At 39.9% G+C, this 21,353-nt stretch overlaps 1 protein-coding gene across 1 annotated transcript in view; it reads left to right on the forward strand.

The window, feature by feature from the left end:
* LOC115461622 (H/ACA ribonucleoprotein complex non-core subunit NAF1-like) overlaps window positions 1-15,436 on the forward strand; it is a 74,588-nt gene extending 59,152 nt beyond the window's left edge. The window contains exons 7-8 of the mRNA XM_030191587.1: window positions 4,077-4,179; window positions 13,620-15,436. Coding sequence (XP_030047447.1) covers window positions 4,077-4,179; window positions 13,620-14,077 — 561 coding nt within the window. The 3' untranslated portion in view covers window positions 14,078-15,436. The remainder of the gene's footprint in view (window positions 1-4,076; window positions 4,180-13,619) is intronic.
* Window positions 15,437-21,353: the final 5,917 nt, after the last annotated feature.

A 21,353-nucleotide genomic window follows, 5' to 3' on the forward strand; every position in this document is an offset into this window, starting at 1 on the left:
ATACTTGTGTACAGAGTGGGTTAAAAAGTCTAGTGAAGCAAAAAGAATTGTCCTGTCATTTAAGTAACCTCTCTTGTTTGATTTTTTTTTTTTTTTACTTTTCTTAGGCAAGCAACATTGGTTCAACAAGTTCTGTTTTCAAAGGCTTCCCAAGTGTATGCTGCATGTGATGTTATCACATGGTGTGTCTTGCATACTGCTAGTTTATGTGTAAATATAATTTCTGTTTTATCAGTGTTTCCAAGATAATATATTTGTCAGATATGTTCAGCTATTTCAGAGTTTCATGTAAATACATTTAATTACTCTTTGGGAGGAGGTGTGCAACATTTCTGGACCTTCTCACTACTTTTTCAGATTCTCTACTCCCACCAACCTGTTTGGCAATTTTCTTTTGACCTCCTACCCCCACACCCTTTGTACTGATTTTTTTTCCCTTGTACCTCTGTTTATGCTTGCATTCCTCCTACCATATTGATATACAGCTATCATGAACTTTCATTCGCTTGGTGCCTGTACTTCCACTCTTCCACTCAAGAAGCAAAGTCTCTACTGGGTACAACAAGAATGGGAGAACAGATGTCTGAAGAGGAAAAAGTGAGCAGAATGAGCAAAGGGAGGGGAAAAATAGTGGTGTTTTCCTTATGATCATACTATATAACATTAATATAAACAAAGTCAGGTATACTAGAGCAGTGTTTATCGTAATCCGTTATTTCCCAAGTCAGTCCTGGAGTACCCGCTTGCCAGTCAGGTTTTCAGGATAACAGCAGGCAAAAGTAGAGGCTGACCAAAGACGAATCATCGCTGGAGATATGAATCCAACAGTCTTTATTGATATAAATAAAAGAAGGACCTGGCACAGGCCTTGTTTCGACGCATGCAAGCGCCTACTTCAGGGGTCAAGTAATATATTCTATGGGTGAAAAATCATAAAATAATCAAGAAATAGAAACAAACATGTGTAACTATATGTATAAAAATGAATTATGAGGTTTAAAATGCAAAACGTATACATAATGATAAACGTAAATTGAATAATAAAAAAATTATCCTATATATACAATACAAAGCACATATGTATATAATACAGAGTAGTAAAAAAAATGAAGGGTTGTAAAAAACTGTGTATAAAAGATACCAGCACACATGTGTCTTTAAAAGAACAAATATGAGTTAATAAGACATTCACAGTAATTAGAACTAGAAAAAAGGATTAATTAAAAACATTCAAAGTAATGAAAAATTTTTTTCATTTTTTTCATTACTTTGAATGTTTTTAATTAATTGGTTTGAATACCTTTGGCCTCATTTTCAAAAGAGAAGGACGCCCATCTTTCGACATAAATCGAAAGATGGGCGTCCTCACAGGGTCGTCCAAATCGGTATAATCGAAAGCTGATTTTGGACGTCCCCAACTGCTTTCTGTCGCAGGGACGGCCAAAGTTCAAGGGATGCAAGTCGCGGCTTTGGCTTGTTTCTGAGGGCGTCTAGCTGGTGTTTCTCTCGCAGCTCATTCAAACGTCGTCCGTTTTTTTAAAGGTACTCTTCACCTCCTTTCTCCTCTTCAGCGTCTGTGTCCATCTTGGAAGTTGAATTTGGTCCATAGTGTGCTGCAGGGGCTTCCTTTTGAGCCTTTGCATTCCACTTCTCATAAGGATCTCACCTTGAAGATGGTGTTTTTGGTGGCCATTTCCGCAGCGCATAGGGTTTTGGAATTGCAGGCCCTGTCTTGTCGGGAACACTTTCTGCAGTTCTCGGAGTCTGGTGTTACGTTGAGGACGGTTCCGTCCGTTTTGCCTAAGGTGGTGTCAGCCTTCCAGTTAAATCAGCCTCTTTTTCTTCCCTCCTTTCATAGGACTGACTTTCCAGATAACTTTGCTCGATTGCATCTCTTAGATGTTTGGCGGGCTCTGCTTCAGTATCTGCAGATGACTAATGATTTCAGGTATTCGGATCATCTGTTTGTTCTTTATTCTTATCCCAGACGAGGTTTTGCATCTTCCAAGGCGACAATATCTCGTTGTCTTAAAGAAGCTATTTCTTCTGTGTATCTGCTGAAGGGAGCCTTTCCTCCAGAAGGTGTGCGAGCCCATTCGACTCGGGCACAGGCGGCTTCTTGGGTGGAATCTGCAGCACTTTCCTTGAATGGCATTTGTCGGGCGGCTACTTGGGCTTCTCGCCATTTGTTTGTTAAGCATTATCGGTTTGATGTGGAGGCGAGGAAGGATGCTTGTTTTGGCACGGCTGTGCTCTCTCGGGGAGCAGCGGTTTCCCACCCTTTTTAAGAATTGCTTTGGTACGTTCCCGGATTCATCTGCTGCTGATGCTAAGGAAGGTAAAATTAGGTCTTACCTGATAATTTTCTTTCCTTTAGTAGTAGCAGATGAATCCAGGATCCCTCCCTGTTTCCAGAAACCTCGCTTTGATTGCTGATAGTTGTAGACAGTTTGGTAAACTGAGAAGATTAATTTTGACAGAAGATGGTATATTCCAGTTTGCAGTTCGACTCATTTATATTTTTGAGTCGGGTTTTTTCCAGTTACAAATTTTATATTTGGCTGTTGCCATATTGTTGTGAGGAGAGTGTTATTTGTTTTCTCCTTTGCTTTGGGATACGATCTATACTGAGGAGCTTAGGAGCTGGGCGTCCAATGTCACTGTTTTCAGTGTTCTCTATCTCCACCTGCTGGTAGGCGGATACAACCCACCAGTTCCTGGATTCATCTGCTGCTACTAAAGGAAAGAAAATTATCAGGTAAGACCTAATTTTACCCTCCTTGCAATATGCCAAGCTGCAAAATATGCCAGCACATATCACCGGACCCTACAGTTACATCAGAAAAACATTCGGCATAAGGAGATCCTACTCATGCTCTTCTTCAAACGTAGTATATAGTAAGCTACTCCAGTAAAAAAAAAAAAAAATCATCTGTTTTTTATTTTGTTTTATTTCCATTTATTACTTTTAAAAATGGACTAACATAGCTACTCAATACCAGTTTGTCATATTTTGAAATTATAGTTCTCTCCATGAATTTATTTTATATATGTTTTAATTTTTTTTTAATTCACATAAAAAGTGAGATGCTCATATCAAATTCAGTATTCAATGAACTGTCATTTAAGTATAGTACCTTTACTCCAGCCAGATACCATTGGTACAAATATACTGTTGGTTGATTTCCATGTAGGGAAGTATGTGCTCATATATCATTGTTCTGGTATTTAAATGCGTCACACTCCTTTTTAGCGAAAAAGTGGATTTTTGTGCTTTTTGTCTGTGTAGCTGGCAGGCCACATAGGTCTGTAAGCCATAAGTTGGACAACCCTGTCAGTCTTTCTTTTTTTCTTTCTTTCATGGGTTTGTTTTTGTTGTTTTTTTTGTTGTTTTTGTTTTTTCATCATTGTTATATCCAGTACCGAATAAGAATGGGAGAGAAAAAAAATCCAAATTCATCTGTTACGTTAATATTTTTGATGAGAAAAGGAAAAAGCATGAATAAGGGGAAAATGTTCCATTCCTCTTGTTTTCTTTAGTCCTCTTTATTTTTTTATTTTATTTTATTTTTGTTACATTTGTACCCCGCGCTTTCCCACTCATGGCAGGCTCAATGCGGCAGGCAATGAAGGGTTAAGTGACTTGCTTTCATTTGTTGAAAGCAAAGATAAATCGTAAAACTATTTTGATATTTTGTATACAATTTCCTCAGTGGTTTCAGGGCTTGTTTGTGGGTTGTCATTTGCCTAGATGTCCTTATGCCCATCAGGGATGACATTGCAGCAGCACATTGGATCCTCAAAAGCTCTGTGGGCAAGGAGTTTCAGTAGAAAATGAATTAAAAGCCTTTTTCTTTCCAATTAAAGGTTGTTCAGTGATACACACACTTTTCAAGCCCCCTAGCAAAATGTTCCAGCTATGTTATAGAATACTAAAATACTATTTAAAAAACATTAAGATGTTATATTGCCTCCGGATTACAATTATATGGAATATTAAATGGTTATTATTAGCCCAGAGTGGCCACGAAGCAAACTATCAGTTAAATAAGTGTTACAATTTTGGTTTCCTCTAGGCTTTAGATTTTAGTGATGACGATCAAGAGAAAAAGTCTAAACAGATGAGAAAGCCACAAAATCAAGGGAGAAAGAAGAACAAATTTGAACCAAGGGACTCAAGTAAGTAGCTGCTATAAAGTTAATAATTTAGGATAAACTCTGTAACAAACAGTTCTACAGCTATAACGTATAATTTCTTGGTTCACTGGATGTTATTTCTTAAACTTCAAATAATGTAGTCTATGTAACAATGCATGTTCTTACTTTTTGGTTACCTATTAAAGACTAGGAAATATATTGATTTTTACCTTTTCCTGTCTGCATTTGTACACACACCATATTATTAGACCTATGACTAGTGTATCAGAATTATAGGGGTGGCAGCCTTCAAACTCTCCTGACTTTCAGTCCTGCTTTAGGGGCCAGTGTAGAAATCCAGTGGCTCAGCACACAACTTCTACATCGAAATTAGCTCTAAAATATACCGCAGCAATTCAAAAGTAAATTCCCTTATGTGGCAGACAGACCCTGCTTGGTGGGCTCCAGGATGCACTGTGCAGAGTCAGCCACCACCACTTTTCAGGATGGCTGTATAGAGGCAGGAGCAAGTGTGCATTGTTTACTGAAGGTATACCCTTGGGCGTGGTGTCATGAGACAGGGAGTGTTTTAAAAGGTGGTATCTAGGGATGGAGAGATATGTCAAGGGGGTGGAGAGGTGTTACTAGACATTAGGGAAATTTTAAGTCTGGGGGGGGGAGAGGAGAGGGGACCGCTAGACTAGCAGGCATGTTAGAGCTGATGCAGAAAACTATGTTGGGGCAGGAGGTTGAGGTCAAGGCATTTCTCACATTGTGCTTGCCCAGTAGACGTCAACACACAATTTAAAAATGTGTCTGTATTGCTGAGGATGAATTAATAGCCTCCTTACCATACATTTTAATATGTTGTGTGCTGATGTCTACTATGCGAGTCCACTTCAGCACTGAAACCCTTTCTGTATTGTGCAACCAGTAACAAATGCATAGACCGCTCATTAATTGTGCACTTCAGGTCCCAGTAGCTTTCTGCATTGTCCTCTTAAGCTTCTAATCCAGTTCAACTCTCTACACTCTTCAGATCTCAGGACTTCTGTTCCAGTAGCACTATTAGCGAAATGAGATGAGTCAGTCCATACCTATAAAGCATCACATTGGCTCCCATCCCTCTTATCTTCTGTTCAAGTGGCAGGAATCTGTGATTAAAGATTGACAGTCCCTGGCCTCACTGTCTGCTGATATACTGTGGGAGCTCTGAGGTCTGTGAGAGAGGCAGAATCAGAGGTCTGTGTCCATTCAGGAGGAAATTAGAGCTCTATAGTTGGGTGAGGGAGTTAGATGGAGGGAGGGGGAGCAATTTGCAGGGAGCCATAGCACTGATGATGCCTAGGTTCAGCTAATCTATCATTGCTTCTCTCACTTTACCCACAATGTCTGTTAGCTTTCTGTTTATTAATTAAATGTTTGAATAACTTTGTGCTAAAAATATGTATTTATGTTTTAGGAAAGATTAAATAAATTGCAGTTCCTTGTTCATACTGAATGATTAACTTACATTTATCTGGCTAATCTTTATAAATTGCATTTAGCTCTCTGAGTTCGTGATTTTAATTTAACATGTGTTTGAATATTGTGACAAGTGTTTTGTGTGTTCTTCTTTATCCTATTAAATACATAAGTAGATTTTATGAGTCTTGTAAGTGTATTGACAAATACCTGTTAGCAAGGAAAAATTATTTGCTCTATTTTTTATAAGCCATTAGAGTTTTGTTAAGGTGAGAAAGGGTTAGATAAATTGTTGACATTTGAGATAATCTCTTAAATTTTCTGACTCTGTTGGATAAATTGAAATATTCATCCTGTGGTCATGTATCTATAGAGACTCCATATAAATGCAAGGCAAATACGACGAAGACAAATCCATAATAGCCTTTGCCAATGACGGGTCTCTATCTGGTGGTTATGGTGACCCTTAATTTGCACGTAGAATATGTCCCTGTGGTGCCATGTCCTTGAAAGGGATATTCGCTAAGTTAGAGAAATAAATCTTCCTCTCATGAAACAAAGCAAAATTTAAGTCATGCATTAGGATTTCTGAACAACAAAACCTTAGTTTTGGTTGTATTAATCTTTACCTTATTAACAAGCACCCAATTCTGTTGCTGAGAAATACAAGATGATATCCTGCCGAGTGTATCAGTAAAGGTGGTAAAGACAGGAATAAGCATAAAAATATTATCTGCATGCCTAAAATTAGCGTGCACTAAATGCTAGAGACACCCATATAATCCTATCGCTCTTAGCACTGCTTAGTAAACAGGGCCCTAAATTTTTTAATCGTTGCCCACGCCTAATTGAATAGCATGTTGTGAAGGATAATCTAAATGGGACCTCATCAGAGACTTACACAAGGGTTTTTCTGTTGGCCATTCCTCTCCCTGTGTACCCCATCAACCTTCTGACTTTGACCATCGCAATTTTTTTACCTGTTTGGCCACCTTGAGATCATCAGACACAATCACCTCCAAGTCTTGCTCTTTTTGTACACAGAAGTACTTCACCCCCTATACTATACCTTTCCCTTAGATTTTTGCAAACTAAGTGTATGACTACATTTTTTAGCATTAAATCTAAGTTGCCATTTGCTGGGCCATTCTTAAAGCTTTGCTAGATACCTCCTCATGCTATTCATGCCCTCCGGGATGTCTACCCCAGGGGTAGGCAACTCTGGTCCTCGAGAGCCGCAGGCAGGTCAGGTTTTCAGGATATCCACAATGAATATGCAGGAGATAGATTTGCATACCATGGAGGTAGTGCTTGCAAATCTATCTCCTGCATATTCATTGTGGATATCCTGAAAACCTGACCTGCCTGCGGCTCTCGAGGACCGGAGTTGCCTACCCCTGGTCTACCCTATTACAAAGTTTGGTATTGTCCGCAAAAGAGATAAACCTTACCAGACAGTCTGTCCGCAATATCGCTCACAAGGATGTTTAAAAAAAAGCCGGCCCAAGGACTGATCCTTGTGGTACACTGCTGATAACATCCTCTTCCTCTGAGCAACCTCTGTTTACCACTACCCTCTATCTCCTACCACTTAACCAGTTTTTGACCCAGTCAGTCACTTTAGCACTCATACCAAGAGCACTCAGTTTATCAGTCGCCTGTGTGGAACCGCTTCAAAGGCTTTGCTAAAATACAAGTAACAACACCAGCTAGCAGTGGTTATGTGTGAACGAGGGAAAAGTCTCAACTACTACGGCAATATTCCAACATCAATGTTTGTTTAATTGCACGTAGAAAAAGTCATCACAGACTAAAAAAAACCCTCAGTATATTTTCTCAATTTTGTAAATAGTGAATTGTATGGGAATACTTTTCTCTTTTTTTCTTTTTTCAAATAATGCCACAGTAGCACAAAAATAACTTCAAAAACACATCGATTGCACTTATCTTGCCCCGTTGTCCTCTGAGTAATGCACTGATTCCTACGGTCCCGTTTCGAGTATCTTCGTCAGGGAACCAAACCGCCCAGAGGTCTCAAAAACATAGGAACTAGGGCAAGCAAAAAACAACAGTTACTGTTGCTCACTCGATGGTCACATCTCACTGTAAAAAACCTGAAAACTCAAAAAATCTTGTACATTATTTCTCTCCCTTGCAAACAACATCTAGCGCCCTTCCCATATCCAATTGTTTGGTCACCTAGTCAAAGAAATTAAAGAAATCGATCAGATTTGTCTGACAACATCTGCCTCTAGTGAAACCATTTAGTCTCTGGTCCTGCAGTCCATTTGAGTCTAGAAATTTCACAATCCTCCACTTTAGAAGTGTTTCCATTAGTTTACTCACTGCCAAGGTCAGACTAACAGGTCTGTAATTCCCAACCTCCTCCTTACTTTCACTTTTCTACAGAGGGACCACATCCGCCCTTCTCCAGTCCTCTGGGACCACTCCAGACTCTAGGAAGCATTGAAGAGGTCAGGTAACGGAGCCACCAAAACTTTCCCAAGCACCCTCAAATTTATCCCATCAGGATTCCCATTCCTTTGTCTATTTTTAGTTTAGCTAGCTCCTCATAAACACAGTCTTCTGAGAATTGGTCCTGTTCTACCGAACATCCATTCCCATTAGCATTTGTTTTCTGCAGTCCTACCCCCGGCCTTTCATCCATGAAAACAGAACAGAATTCCAAATGGACTTTACCAATCTTACGTTGGAAAATGTTGGCCATCTGGTTCAACAGGATCTGAAGGCCTAGTTAATTATTGGACTAACTGAAATAAATCCTTAGTATTTTGAGTAATAGTGCCAATTGCTTTAGCATATTATGATTTTCTTGCTTCAGCAAGATGAAATTTGTATAGACTTAAGGCGTTTTTCCACAGCAGATTGTCACTAGGATAGCAATACTTCCTCCATCTTCTCTCAAGCTCATGGCAATTGTATTTTAATTGTTTAAGCTGATCATTAAGCCAAGAGGAGCTGGTACACATTTTCAAAACTTTAGTTTTTAATGAAGCAATAGTATCTAAATATTATCCAAATTTAAATTATTAAACTCCGGTTCTTCTTGGATTGGGCTTTAAGGAATTAAGTACTTGTATCCAGAAATTGACTGATCAGTACCTCCCCTTGTTTTGTTGGAACACCATCTGTAGATATGGGATGAGACTTAACAATATTCATAGAAAAATGAGTCAAAAATGATCAGACCAAGGAACAAAGGGACCAGTCTGCCAAGAGCACAAAATTGAAAGGGCATGAAGCAGCTATGTCCAATTCTTGACCTTTCTCATGAGTATGAATGGCAGAAGACATCTTCAAGTTGCAGACTGTTAACAAAAATAGAAAGTCAGATACTTTAGAGTCAGTACGATCTTGCAAATGAAGGTTCAAATCACCTACAACTAAAAATCTAGAAAATTGACATGAGAAATAACTGATGGCTTCAAATAAATTGGACCAGATTTAGGTCCATGGTCCAGGAGGACAATATATAAGTATCAACCCAATTAAATTTGAGGAAGAAGTCCAGTCATCTTGGAAATTACAAATCATGAACTCTAAATCAGGTTAAATGGAAAAAAAAACTCATGAATTGTAGCCATGGCCACAGGATAGCTAACGACCATATTAATATTTATTTTAATTTGTTCTGCGGTAAGTGTTTCCAAGCAATTTAACACCTGTGCTGAAACCCTTTCTGCTTTGCTATCTTGTGGTAAAACAATGTTATGCCTACATTAACCACTGATAAGTCTTCTGTGTGGGTCCCAGAATCATTTGGAAATACCTTACAGATAACAGTGGGGAGATCCCTGCGTTTTCTCAGAAATTAGATATGGTGATTCCAATGTTTATTTGGCTTATAATAGTTAATTGAATTTTCCTTAAGCTTTGCTTTACTATTAACTTGAACATGTACAAAGCATCTCTAAGGGAAAGGAAAAGGTAGTAAATGGTATGAATGGGCAGACTGTATAGGCCTTAATGATCTTTATCTGCTGTCATTTTCTGTTTCTGCATTTTCCAGCAATAAATGTTACAAATTAATATTGCTTTGACTGATATACTACTAGTGCTAGTCATCAACATTTCAGACTTATGTTGAACCCCATTTTTGCCTTTGTGCATACATTGTCCTGTTAGTTTTAAAACTGCTCCAGTTAGTATCATAGTGTGTTCACAGGGTAAATAACTATTCCATATTAGCTTGTTTTGCACCACTCACGATTTTAAAAACATCTGTCCCTCTGTTGCCTGTTTCAAGTTGAAGAGCACTAAGCTTTTTCCTCTGGTTACTATAAAGGTTTCCCAAATTTCGGCATGGATCCCAGTTCCACACACAAGCTAGTTAATGAGCCGTTAAACCAGTGACCTGGTGGAAGGAAAATAACCAATGGGATACACTCATACCAGGGTACAAATTATATTGCAGTGATACGGTAGATCGAATATGTGGAGGGGTAGCATTATATGTTAAGGAAGGCTTTGCATCGAATAGATTGAAATTCTGCAGCACACAAAACACATCTTGGAATCCCTATGGACAGAAATTCCCTACGTGTAAAGGGGAAAAGAATAGTGATAGGAGTGTACTGCTGTCCACCTGGCGAGCATGAACAGACAGATGTAGAAATGTAATCAGAAATTGGGGAGGCTAACAAACTGGGTAACAATATAATAATGTCTGATTTCAGTTACTCCAATAATAACAGTAAATGTAACATTAGGGCATGCTAGGGAGGTTAAATTCCTTAATGAAATCAAGGACTGCTTTATGGAGCAGCTGCTTCAGGAACTAACAAGAGGAGGAGCAATTCCAGACCGTCTTTAGTGGAGCACATGATCTGATCCTGGGGCCACTTGATAACAGTGATCATAACATAACAGATTTGATATAAGCTCTGAAGTAAGTACACACAGGAAATCCAATACATTAGCACGCACACACAAGGACTGACTCAGGCTGCACATACTATGGCAGGACATGTTTATCCACTCCTACTCTAGCTGAGATAACATTTAGCCATCTCTCTGACCTCATGATCAACTTTCTTTAAATCAATCACCTTACTTTCTAACTGTTCCTACTTTCTTACCTACTTATATGTTACTTCTTTGCTTTACCCTTCACTATCAGTTATAATGCTCTATTAAGTATTGTGTTGACATTTTAAGTAGTATACCATGCCATACTTTGTATTTTTTTAAATATTTTTACTGCTGTAATTGCCTATTGCTCTTGTTTGATCTATTCTTACTGTACACCGCCTTGAGTGAATTTCTTCAAAAAGGCGGTAAATAAATCCTAATAAATACAGTGCAATCCGCTTAAGTGCAAGGGACTAGGACCAAAGAAATGCATGCAGTTAACCGGAGCGTGCACTTAACCGTTGTGACCCAAAGAAGCTTGACATCTGATAAACATATCTACGTACAGTATACAGTCTCCGTTAACTGACATTAGGCTTACTTGAAGTAATCAGTTATAGTCCTCTGTACACTAATGGGTCTGTGAGTTCAATAGACTACATCTTCCAGACGGTAAACACTTTCATAGCACTGACATCCAGTAACCTCCAGATAGGCCTGCACGGTGTTGAGACTCTCCAGCACTCTTGCAAAAGTGGCAGGTGGAGGTTGTTGAATTTTGTCAGCATGTGCCTCGCCGCTCATTTCATCCTCTGTTTCATCATCAGCCGTTGTTGCATGCGTGTAGGCGCATATCTCCACGTCAGTGCTGTCGCCAGTTATTTGTAGATCGTAATCACGTAGCTGAAACTCCTCTTCAGTAACACCAGCTGGGATGTCAATAACCTGTTCATCTGACACGTTTGCAACAGCTGCATCCCCCTCCACATCCTTAACAAAGCTTGCCTACTTGTAGCAGTTCACAATGGTTGCCTGTGTAACATGATTCCAGGCTTCTTTCTGCATATGTAGGGAATCCAACAGTGATAGATTACGAGCCAGTTCAACAGCACGTTTATCCTTGCCAGTCTGGTCATCCATAATGCTCATCAGACGACGTAGCACAAGAGCCCAATAATGTTGTTTGAAATTGGCTATTATGCCCTGATCCATAGGTTGGATCAGAGAGGTAGTGTTTGGTGGCAGGAAGACCACCTTGATGTTAGACAGCCTGGCATCATCCCTGTGTGCAGCACAATTATCACAAAGCAACAAAATCTGACGCTTTTGTGCCTGCATTCTAGTGTGTAACTTCTCTAGCCACTCCTTCCAAATTTCCCCAGTCATCCATGAATTTGTGTTAGCCTCGCTTAACTTTCTTGAAGCAACAGGGCTGTTTGCTCTTTCCAATGACTAGGGGTTTCAACTTCTCACTCCCATCCATATTGCAGCAAAGGAGGATCATCAGTCGGTCCTTCGATGTTTTACCTCCAGTAGATTCGGCATGTTTGAATGCAAGTGTTCCATCAGGAATCGCTCGCCAGTAGAGACCGTTTTCAACAGCATTGAAAATGTCACGAGGTACAAACTCATTCAAGATGGTAGGAAGAACTGAAACAACCCAATTTTCAGCACCAAAGTCATCAGCATCTTGTTTCTCACCATGCTTTTTCTTGAATTTTATGTTGTTCCTCTCCTTCCATCTTTCCAACCATCCAGCAGTGGCTTTGAATTCAGTTAGTCCAAGACTTTCAGCTAGCTGGTTAGCTTTCTCCATAAGCAGTGGACCACTGACAGGAAACTGTCTGCTCCTGACTCGAGAAAACCACCGAAGAAGAGCATCTTCTACCTCTTCAGCTTTTCCCGCCCGTTTTCGTTTCTGTTGTGGATTTGTATTGTTTTGCCAGTCTTCCAGAAGCTGGTCTTTCTGCTTCAAGACAAGTGAAATTTGACTGGGATTGACACCATATTCTTTAGCAATAGATGCTTGACTTTGTTTTCTAATTTTTTAAGAACTTCTATTCGTTCAGTCAGTGTTAAAGTCTTACAGTTCTGCTGCCGCGACAATGATGACCCCAATGTACACTCTAACAACATTTTTTTGCTTATTCTGCCTGTGGCAGTTAAAGTGACGGTAAATTTGAAATGTCGTTGGTTGTCAAGCACCAATCGGCTTCCATATTCCGTCCACGCGCTTATGCGGAGTCGTTCCTACAGAGGAGCGGTCTTAAACCATGCATATAAGCGAATCTTGCACTTATCAGTTGTGCGCTAAACCGAAGTTTGTCCCCATAGAAATTGATGATGCCAAAAACGGGACCGAAGTATGGCATGCAGTTAAACAGAGCATGCACTTATCCGACGTGCACTTAAATGGAGTGCACTGTATATAGATATATAGATATACATACACACCTATACACTTAGAGGAGCAACAGCAAAGGTCAAAAATTTACATCAGTCTTGGATGCTATTCAAAAATACCATCCTGGTAGTCCAGACCTCTTAATTATTTATGCCCAGATGTCAAAAACTGTCCTCTGTTTCAGCTTCTCCTTTCTGTTGCTCTTATCCATTATACATTTTCCACCTTACAATAAAGAACCTTACCTCAAACGTAGTCCAGCTTTCACTGCTGTAATATTGGTGCTGCTAAACTAGGTATGGAGACTGTATGACAGTGATAACCAATCAGGTTTTCAGGATATCTGCAATGAATATTCATGAGAGAGATTTGCTTGCAGTGGAGAAGATGCATGCAAATCTCTTTCATGAATATTCATTGTGGATGTCCTGAAAACTTGACTGGTGAGGGGCTCCCCCAGGACAGGTTTGGGAACCCCTGCTCTACTGTTTGTGAGTGGCACAGACAGAAAACAGCATGAGTTGAATCTTGAAGTCAACATTACTGCTTTTCATTTTCAAACATGTGTTAATTTAACTGCCTTTCTTTGCCTCTAGCTGTAGCTATTACAGTATGCATACACTCCTACATTTTTCCTTAAGTGATAAAGAAATTACTTACTGTGAACTCTTAAGTATTTTTGAAATGTGATTATTCCAGACATATTTCTTAATATAATATTTTATGATTTTATTTTACATAGGAAATTCTGGAGGGGATCAGCAGTCTTCAGCTCAATCAAGAAACAATCCAAGCACAGCATCTAAGCCCAATTTCCCAAATAAGAGATTTTTTCATCCATTAAAAAATGCATTTCAAGATCCTGTGGTTCCTGTTAGACCTCAATGGCGTTCAAAGCCACCACTGTTGCCTTCACCGTCATATCCCCCGAGTGCCGCTTTACCTCATAAATCCCAAGGGTTTCCTCAAACTCAGAGGAAGATAACTCCTATGGTGCAATATTATTCTGCTTCTCCTTCAGAATACAAACCAAGTTATTATGAGATACAGGATTATCTACCTCCACATCTTAATATGGGTTGGCCAGCACATAATATACAACCTCCATATTTACAAGGTGATTCATTCACATTATTACAGCAACCATCAGCATCTCCTCTTTCTTTTCCTCCTCCTCCTCCTCCTCCTCCAACAGGTTAAAATACTATCTAGTTCAGGTTATTACTTATTTTTCCTTGCTAGCAATATGTAAATCACTGAATAAGTAAGACTTATCATTATGTAATTGTATTTGCATTTCTCTGATTTCTATTTTTTTTTTTTTCAGAATACACCTCTTTAGAATTTTCCATAAAGCCAGGGTCCCAAACGTTTTGGGCTCGATGCAGCACATGTGGTTGAAGCTTTAGAATGTCCAAAAAACTAGGGAAGGGATGAAGGGCCACCAAACCAGGCTAAAGTCCAGATGGTTGTAAAAATTATTTATTAGGAGACCAGATAAAATGAACTCGGCACGGTCTGTGTTTTGGCAATAATATGCCTGTTTCAAGAGTCAGTATCTGTGTAAGCAAAATTTGTAGTCTCACAAAAATGATGGATTGTGGCTAGGAGCCAACACTCAGATTAGTTCAGTTAAGCTTGAGAACGCTCAAAGGGCTGCTCAGACAGCACCATGTTTTGGGGGGACCTTGGCATAGAGGGTAACATTACCACATTATTATTCTCCTTCCTCCCTCCATGTTGTCCAGCATTTTGCTCTTCCCCTCTTCCCACAATATTGTTCTTGTCGCTTTCTTCCCCGTGGTCTAGCATCTCACTTTCATGCTGCCTCTGCTTCCTTGCTTTTCTCCCTTCTACCACTACTGCTGTTTTGCTCTTCTTCTTCCTACCAACATCAGAGCCCTTTCTCTAACTCTCCCACTGCAGCCATCACATGCCAGATTTTACTGAAATCCCACCTCACACAACTCTGAACCTTTCTGTGTTCTGCTTCCCACCCTCTCTGATTGAGGTGGGAGGCAGGATATTCCAGATCACAGGTGTGTAAGATAGAATTGTTGCCACTGCAGCGGGCCAGAGGGATTCAGCAACAGGGCCTGTATGACATCTAAAGCACCAAACAAGCCAGGGGCAAGTCCACAAGCCATAGTTTGGGAGTCCCTGGTGTGAAAAAGATGAGATATAAATTTAATTCTATTGTTTTAGAGACAGTGAATACATCGTAGCAGGATTTACAGGTGGAGTCTTCTGCCATGTGACTTAATAGTCAATATCCTAATGGAATTGTACAGTTCATGGTATAGGTATCTTAGCTGACATTTTATAGCTTCAAAATGGTCAGTTTCTTACAATGGTTATGTACCACCATTTCTAGTAAAACACAATGATTCTGAATGTAAAAAAAAACCTAGTGAAGTATTTGGGATACAATTATGCCTACTGAATAGTAATAATTCCCCCACCACCACCAAAAAAACAAACTAAAATATTTTGTAAACCAGCTGTCATGTGATTTTTGTTTGTGCTTTATAAGGGCCACAAATATTGGTACTTCGAATTGTTTGGTTTTTTTTTTTTTAAATAAAATGCATAATTGTTAAATCCAACGAGTTGTGTTGATCTTGCAGTTTACATGAATTTCTTTGTGCAAGTTATAGTAATCTGGTAAAAAAAAAAAAAAGTATATTAAGCAAAGAGAACAAAATAATACTCTGGTAAGCTTCACTGTCCTTTTCTGTAATTTCTATTCAGCTTTTAACTTGCAGTTCAAAGCAAATCACAAAAAGATGAACATACCCCAATCAGATAGAATATATAATTTAGTCTCTTAAAAACAAAAATTACACAGAGAACAAATATGTTTTTTAAAGCCTTTCGAAAAAGACTATAAGATGATATTAAACGAATTGACATTGGCAAACTATTCCATATCTTTGAGCCTTGAAAAGCAAGAGAATATTAATCACTGTCAGTAGATCTGGTATATGGTTTAGCAAATATTAGTCCATCTTATTCTGAAAGCTTGGTCTGTTTTACCAGTTGTAATAATATACATTTCTATAGGCCCTTGGATGAGGGGAAGGATCTGGTATCAAGACTGGGGTATAAGATTGTGGGAACATAGAACCTTCAGGACAGGAAGAAAAGTGAGATTTCTACTATCCAGGGATTTTGGGGGAGGATTAGACCACTGGAGCTGTCAAGGTATGGCACTGAGAGATGGATTGGTGGAAGCTCCAACTTCACGCAAGAGGTTATAAAGTAAAAGAGAGGCAATGCCAGAAGGATTGGGGAGAGATATTTAGTGAGACAACATCCGTGGAAACTGAAGACTAAGCTGAACTGCAGCTGGGATTGAGTTGAGAAGGACTCCTAATTACAGACTGTATTTTGTTCTGCTGAGCTAAGTCAGTTAAGACTTTCAGGGGTCTCTTAACTAATCTACAGTGCACAGTATAAATGCATTACATACTGTGCATTGCATACTGTGACTCCTATTATCAGCCATGAGGTATATTCTCTAGTAATGTATGTTAGTATGTAGTTGATAGAAGGAAAACTGAATTTACTGTGTGTATAATTGGCAATTAATTTGAATTAATGGCAATTAAAACTCAGGGACACGTTGAACCCACTAGAGTCACTCAACATTCATTGATTACACCTGAACTCCAGTATATTTAAAGTTTACAAAATGACTTTATTGAAAAAGTGTGCCTTTAACAATCAGCACTTATCCTAGCTAAAATCAACAATCCACTCATTCATTCACCAATCACACAAAGTACCTGACTGAACTCTCCATCAATACCCACTTACTTAAATATACATAAACCATTATCATTCGCAATTATTGCAATGTTCTAAATCTTTGGATTGCTGTTAATTTCCAATTGAATCTTTCGTCCCGGCTTTCCACTCTGGTACTTTATTCAAACTAAGCTGTACTGGTTGCACCTTCAGTCCCACTTTCCTTTCATTTTGAGCTTCTCCGTGGGACCTCTTGAGTTCTCCACGCACGTGGATTCTCTCTGCAAGAAACAAAATCACACAAGCTATGTTTTCCTGATGGTTAAATATGGAAAGTAGTAATGGTGTCAAAAGTTACTCAGATTATAAAAAACATTCAAAAAAATCTTTATTAAAGAACACTTGTTTTACCTATGGCAAATATACTCCTATTGTCGCGCCTCTCGCGCTCGACGCGCTCTCGAGGACCTTGGCATACCTTCAGGTTTCTTCCCCGGGAGCGCGGGGTTTGTGAGTCCTTAAGGCAAAATCACCTTCCAGGTAGAAAAGAGAAAAGACTGAACCGGAACTCCGGACTGGAGTTGTACACCGGAACACTCGGAACTGGAACGCACCGGACGGGTGCGCACTGGAGTGGGGCCTACTGGCCTGGACACGCTGGAGTGGCCCCACTGGACTGGAACATACAAGAGTGAAACCCGCTGGGCTGGAACACACTGGAGCGGAACCCACAGAACTGGAACCCCCTGGACCTAGTCTTCACCTACACTTGACTGCCTACCCCCTCGGGTTGGGCCTTCAGGTTCTGGCAGCCGGTAGGACTTACAGGAGCAGCAGGAATGAAGATCCAGGAGTGCCCCCGGGCACCTAGGCGAAGGCAAGGCAGACAAGCAGGAACTATCCGGGTTCTGGCAGTCAGCAGGAATCAACACAATGACTAGTAAGCTGGACCCAGGCTCATAGGGACACTGTACCCGGGCAACCCAGTCATACACAGGAACATACACAGAGCAAACTCAGGAGACTTGGAAGGCTATACACCAGCTAACAACTAAGCTGTGCCCCAGCTAACAAGTCATGCCCTGGACCCAAACGCAGAAGACTAGCAAGGCTTGACACAGGCTACAAGCCAGCGGGGCCTAAGCTGGCTAGTCTACACTAAGAACAAACACAGTCTTGGAATAGTGGCTAGCAAGGGCGGCTAGGCTCACTCTAGGAACAAACACAATCTTGGAATAGTGGCTAGCAAGGGCGGCTAGTCTAACACTAGAAACAAACACAGACTTGGAAATGGCTAGCAGGACGGCTAGCTGACACGAGGAACAAACATAGTCTTGGAAATAGCTAACCGGACAGCTAGCTGGCATGGGGAACAATCACGGGGAACTAGCAGAGCTATGCACAGGCAACAAGCCAGACGGTGCCTAAGCTACTAGTCATACCTTGGAAACAAACATAGAGAACTAGTAGAGCTATGCACAGGCAACAAGCCAGACGGTGCCTTAGCTAACTAGTCATACCTTGGAAACAAACACAGAGACTAGCAGAACTATGCACAGGCAACAAGCCAGGCGGTGCCTTAGCTAACTAGTCCTACCTTGGAAACAAACACAGAGACTAGCAGAACTATGCACAGGCAACAAGCCAGACGGTGCCTTAGCTAACTAGTCCTACCTTGGAAACAAACACAGAGACTAGCAGAACTATGCACAGGCAACAAGCCAGACGGTGCCTTAGCTAACTAGTCATACCTTGGAAACAAACACAGAGAACTAGAAGAGCTAGGCACAGGCAACAAGCCAGACGGTGCCTTAGCTAACTAGTCATACCTTGGAAACAAACACAGAGAACTAGAAGAGCTAGGCACAGGCAACAAGCCAGACGGTGCCTTAGCTAACTAGTCATACCTTGGAAACAAACACATAGAACTAGTAAAGCTATGCACAGGCAACAAGCCACACGGTGCCTTAGCTAACTAGTCATACCTTGGAAACAAACACAGAGAACTAGAAGAGCTAGGCACAGGCAACAAGCCAGACGGTGCCTTAGCTAACTAGTCATACCTTGGAAACAAACACATAGAACTAGTAAAGCTATGCACAGGCAACAAGCCACACGGTGCCTTAGCTAACTAGTCATACCTTGGAAACAAACACATAGAACTAGTAAAGCTATGCACAGGCAACAAGCCACACGGTGCCTTAGCTAACTAGTCATACCTTGGAAACAAACACATAGAACTAGTAAAGCTATGCACAGGCAACAAGCCACACGGTGCCTTAGCTAACTAGTCATACCTTGGAAACAAACACAGAGAACTAGAAGAGCTAGGCACAGGCAACAAGCCACACGGTGCCTAAGCTAACTAGTCTGAACAAACATAAAACACTAGCAAGGCTATACACAGGCTATAAGCTACACGGTGCCTAAGCTAGCTAGTCAAACAAACATAAAACACTAGCAAGGCTATACACAGGCTATAAGCTACACGGTGCCTAAGCTAGCTAGTCAAACAAACATAGAAACTCACACAGAGCAAACACTGACACCGGGTACAGAGCACTCTATACACCAGGACCTTTAGATGAGATGTCATTAGATGAGATGAGATACAAAGGCCAGGACTGTAGTCTTCAGGAGACTAATAAAGCCTATCAACACCTGAGCCACAGGTGCAGCAATCACCTTGCAACCAAACAGAGGCTTGACACTCAGAGCAGGCATCCCATAGAAAGTAACAGCGGGAGCCATCTTGGATACTGGCAGAGACGAAGAGGCGGCAGCCATCTTGGAAGAGGCATAGCCCACACAGGTGAGGTTCAGTAGGGCAATCAGCACACAGAGCCAGAGAGAACCTAAGACAGACACAGACACAGAGACAAGCAGAAGCCAGCACAGACACTGACTCCCAGAAACAGGGTAAGTCTGAAGGGTGGCACGGCCACAAACGGGACACCTATGTAGAAGATAAACCGACTACTCATTGTTGCACCATGAAATACGTGTTTAAAAATTACTGCAAGACGCGGTTCGCATTGACATCACTCAAATCAAAAAATGTGTGTTTTGTGGCCAAACAGATAAAGTGCAAATACATCTCCAAAAGTGAAAAGCAATAAAATATGGCTGTAATAGTAAAAGAGCAAATAAAGTGGATATGAAACTGTTATTCAAACAACCCTCACTCATAAATATCGACATTGTTTATAGGACATTGCAGTGTACCACCTCAAACACATGTTAATGAAAAATGTCTCAGAAAACAATTGCCTAGATCATCAAAATGAAATACAGAGAATATGCAATTGTATATTATTCTATTGACTAAACTAAACCTATAAAAACCTTGGTGTCTTCATAAAAGGGTTCAATGATAAAATAATCACTATTACAAACAATGCAAGTTGAATTTAAAAATACCAAGTCCATTAACTCCAAAAGACTTAAGAAGCTCAGGGGTCCTTTTACTAAGCTGTGGTAAAAGGGGGCCTTTGCTAGCATCAGCGTGTGTTTTTGATGCACATTGAGACCTTTTTTTACCGCTGCGGGTAAAGGGCTGTCTTTTTTTTTTTTCCTGTCAAGAACCCTAGAAAACTGGGAGTCAAGTATAAAAATCTAATGCCTCAAAGAAATGTTAAAAAAAAAAAAATCTAAAATGGTAAAATGAGGAAAAACAAATCTTTAAATGGCAGACTGATAAATTACTTGTGCAGTTATTGGTATGCTTATCATTAATATATAAAATAAATTTGGAATGTATTCACACGTAAATGTAGCTAAATTGTTTTGTGATACAAACAAATACAATACAACATGCAAATAGTTTATAAATAATTCATAGAAAGACAGTGTCTATCTCACTATTTAGGCCATTAGGTGTTTGAGTACTTAGGGCCATGTTTACTAAGCTGCATTAAAGATGGGCTAGCGTTTTTAACACACGCTAATGACTAGCATGTGCTAAACGCTAAGTCATCCATAGGAACATATGGGTGATTCTAGCATTTAGCGCATGCTAAAAATACTAGTGCACCTTAGTAAACAGGGCCCTTAGTTTGAAAATGGCATGTTCTTCCTGTAGCAGTTTGTTATCTAAATCACCGCCTCTCCAGGAAACAGCATCTTAAATGCCAGAAATCTTTTCTATAAAATTATGATTGAAAGCAAGACAATTACTCACTAAGGGTGCAGTAACTATTTGTCTTTTCAATTTGCTGTTATGTTCCAGCATTCTAATACGAAGCTTCCTAGACGTTTTGCTGACATTGATCAATTTGCATGAACAGATGATAATGTAAATAACATTGCATGAGTTGCAATCTGACAAATGATCAATTTGATATGTCTTGCCTGTAACAAGATGAATGAAAATATCAGTGTTAAAAGAATTTGGACAAACTGAACATTTGCCACATTTATAGTGCCCTTCCTTGCATTGATTGTAGACAAGACCAGATTCAGGGCAGAGGGAGCCACAATATCTTTGATACTATACTGTACTATCAGAGTTTTATATACTGCTATCGTTCCAAAAAGGATTTAAAGCAGTTTACAATAAATAAAAGAAAACTCTAATAATAAGGAGGAATTTACAGTTCAAAATCACACATTACCAAAACTAATTACACAAAAAATAATAAATAAAAAGACTTTAAAAATCAGAACCCATAAAATGAAACAAAACAAAATCATCGCTCAAATAGGGTATGTCTAACAATTTCCTAAA

This window comes from Microcaecilia unicolor, chromosome 2, assembly GCF_901765095.1.
Source record: "Microcaecilia unicolor chromosome 2, aMicUni1.1, whole genome shotgun sequence".
Lineage (NCBI taxonomy): Eukaryota > Metazoa > Chordata > Amphibia > Gymnophiona > Siphonopidae > Microcaecilia > Microcaecilia unicolor.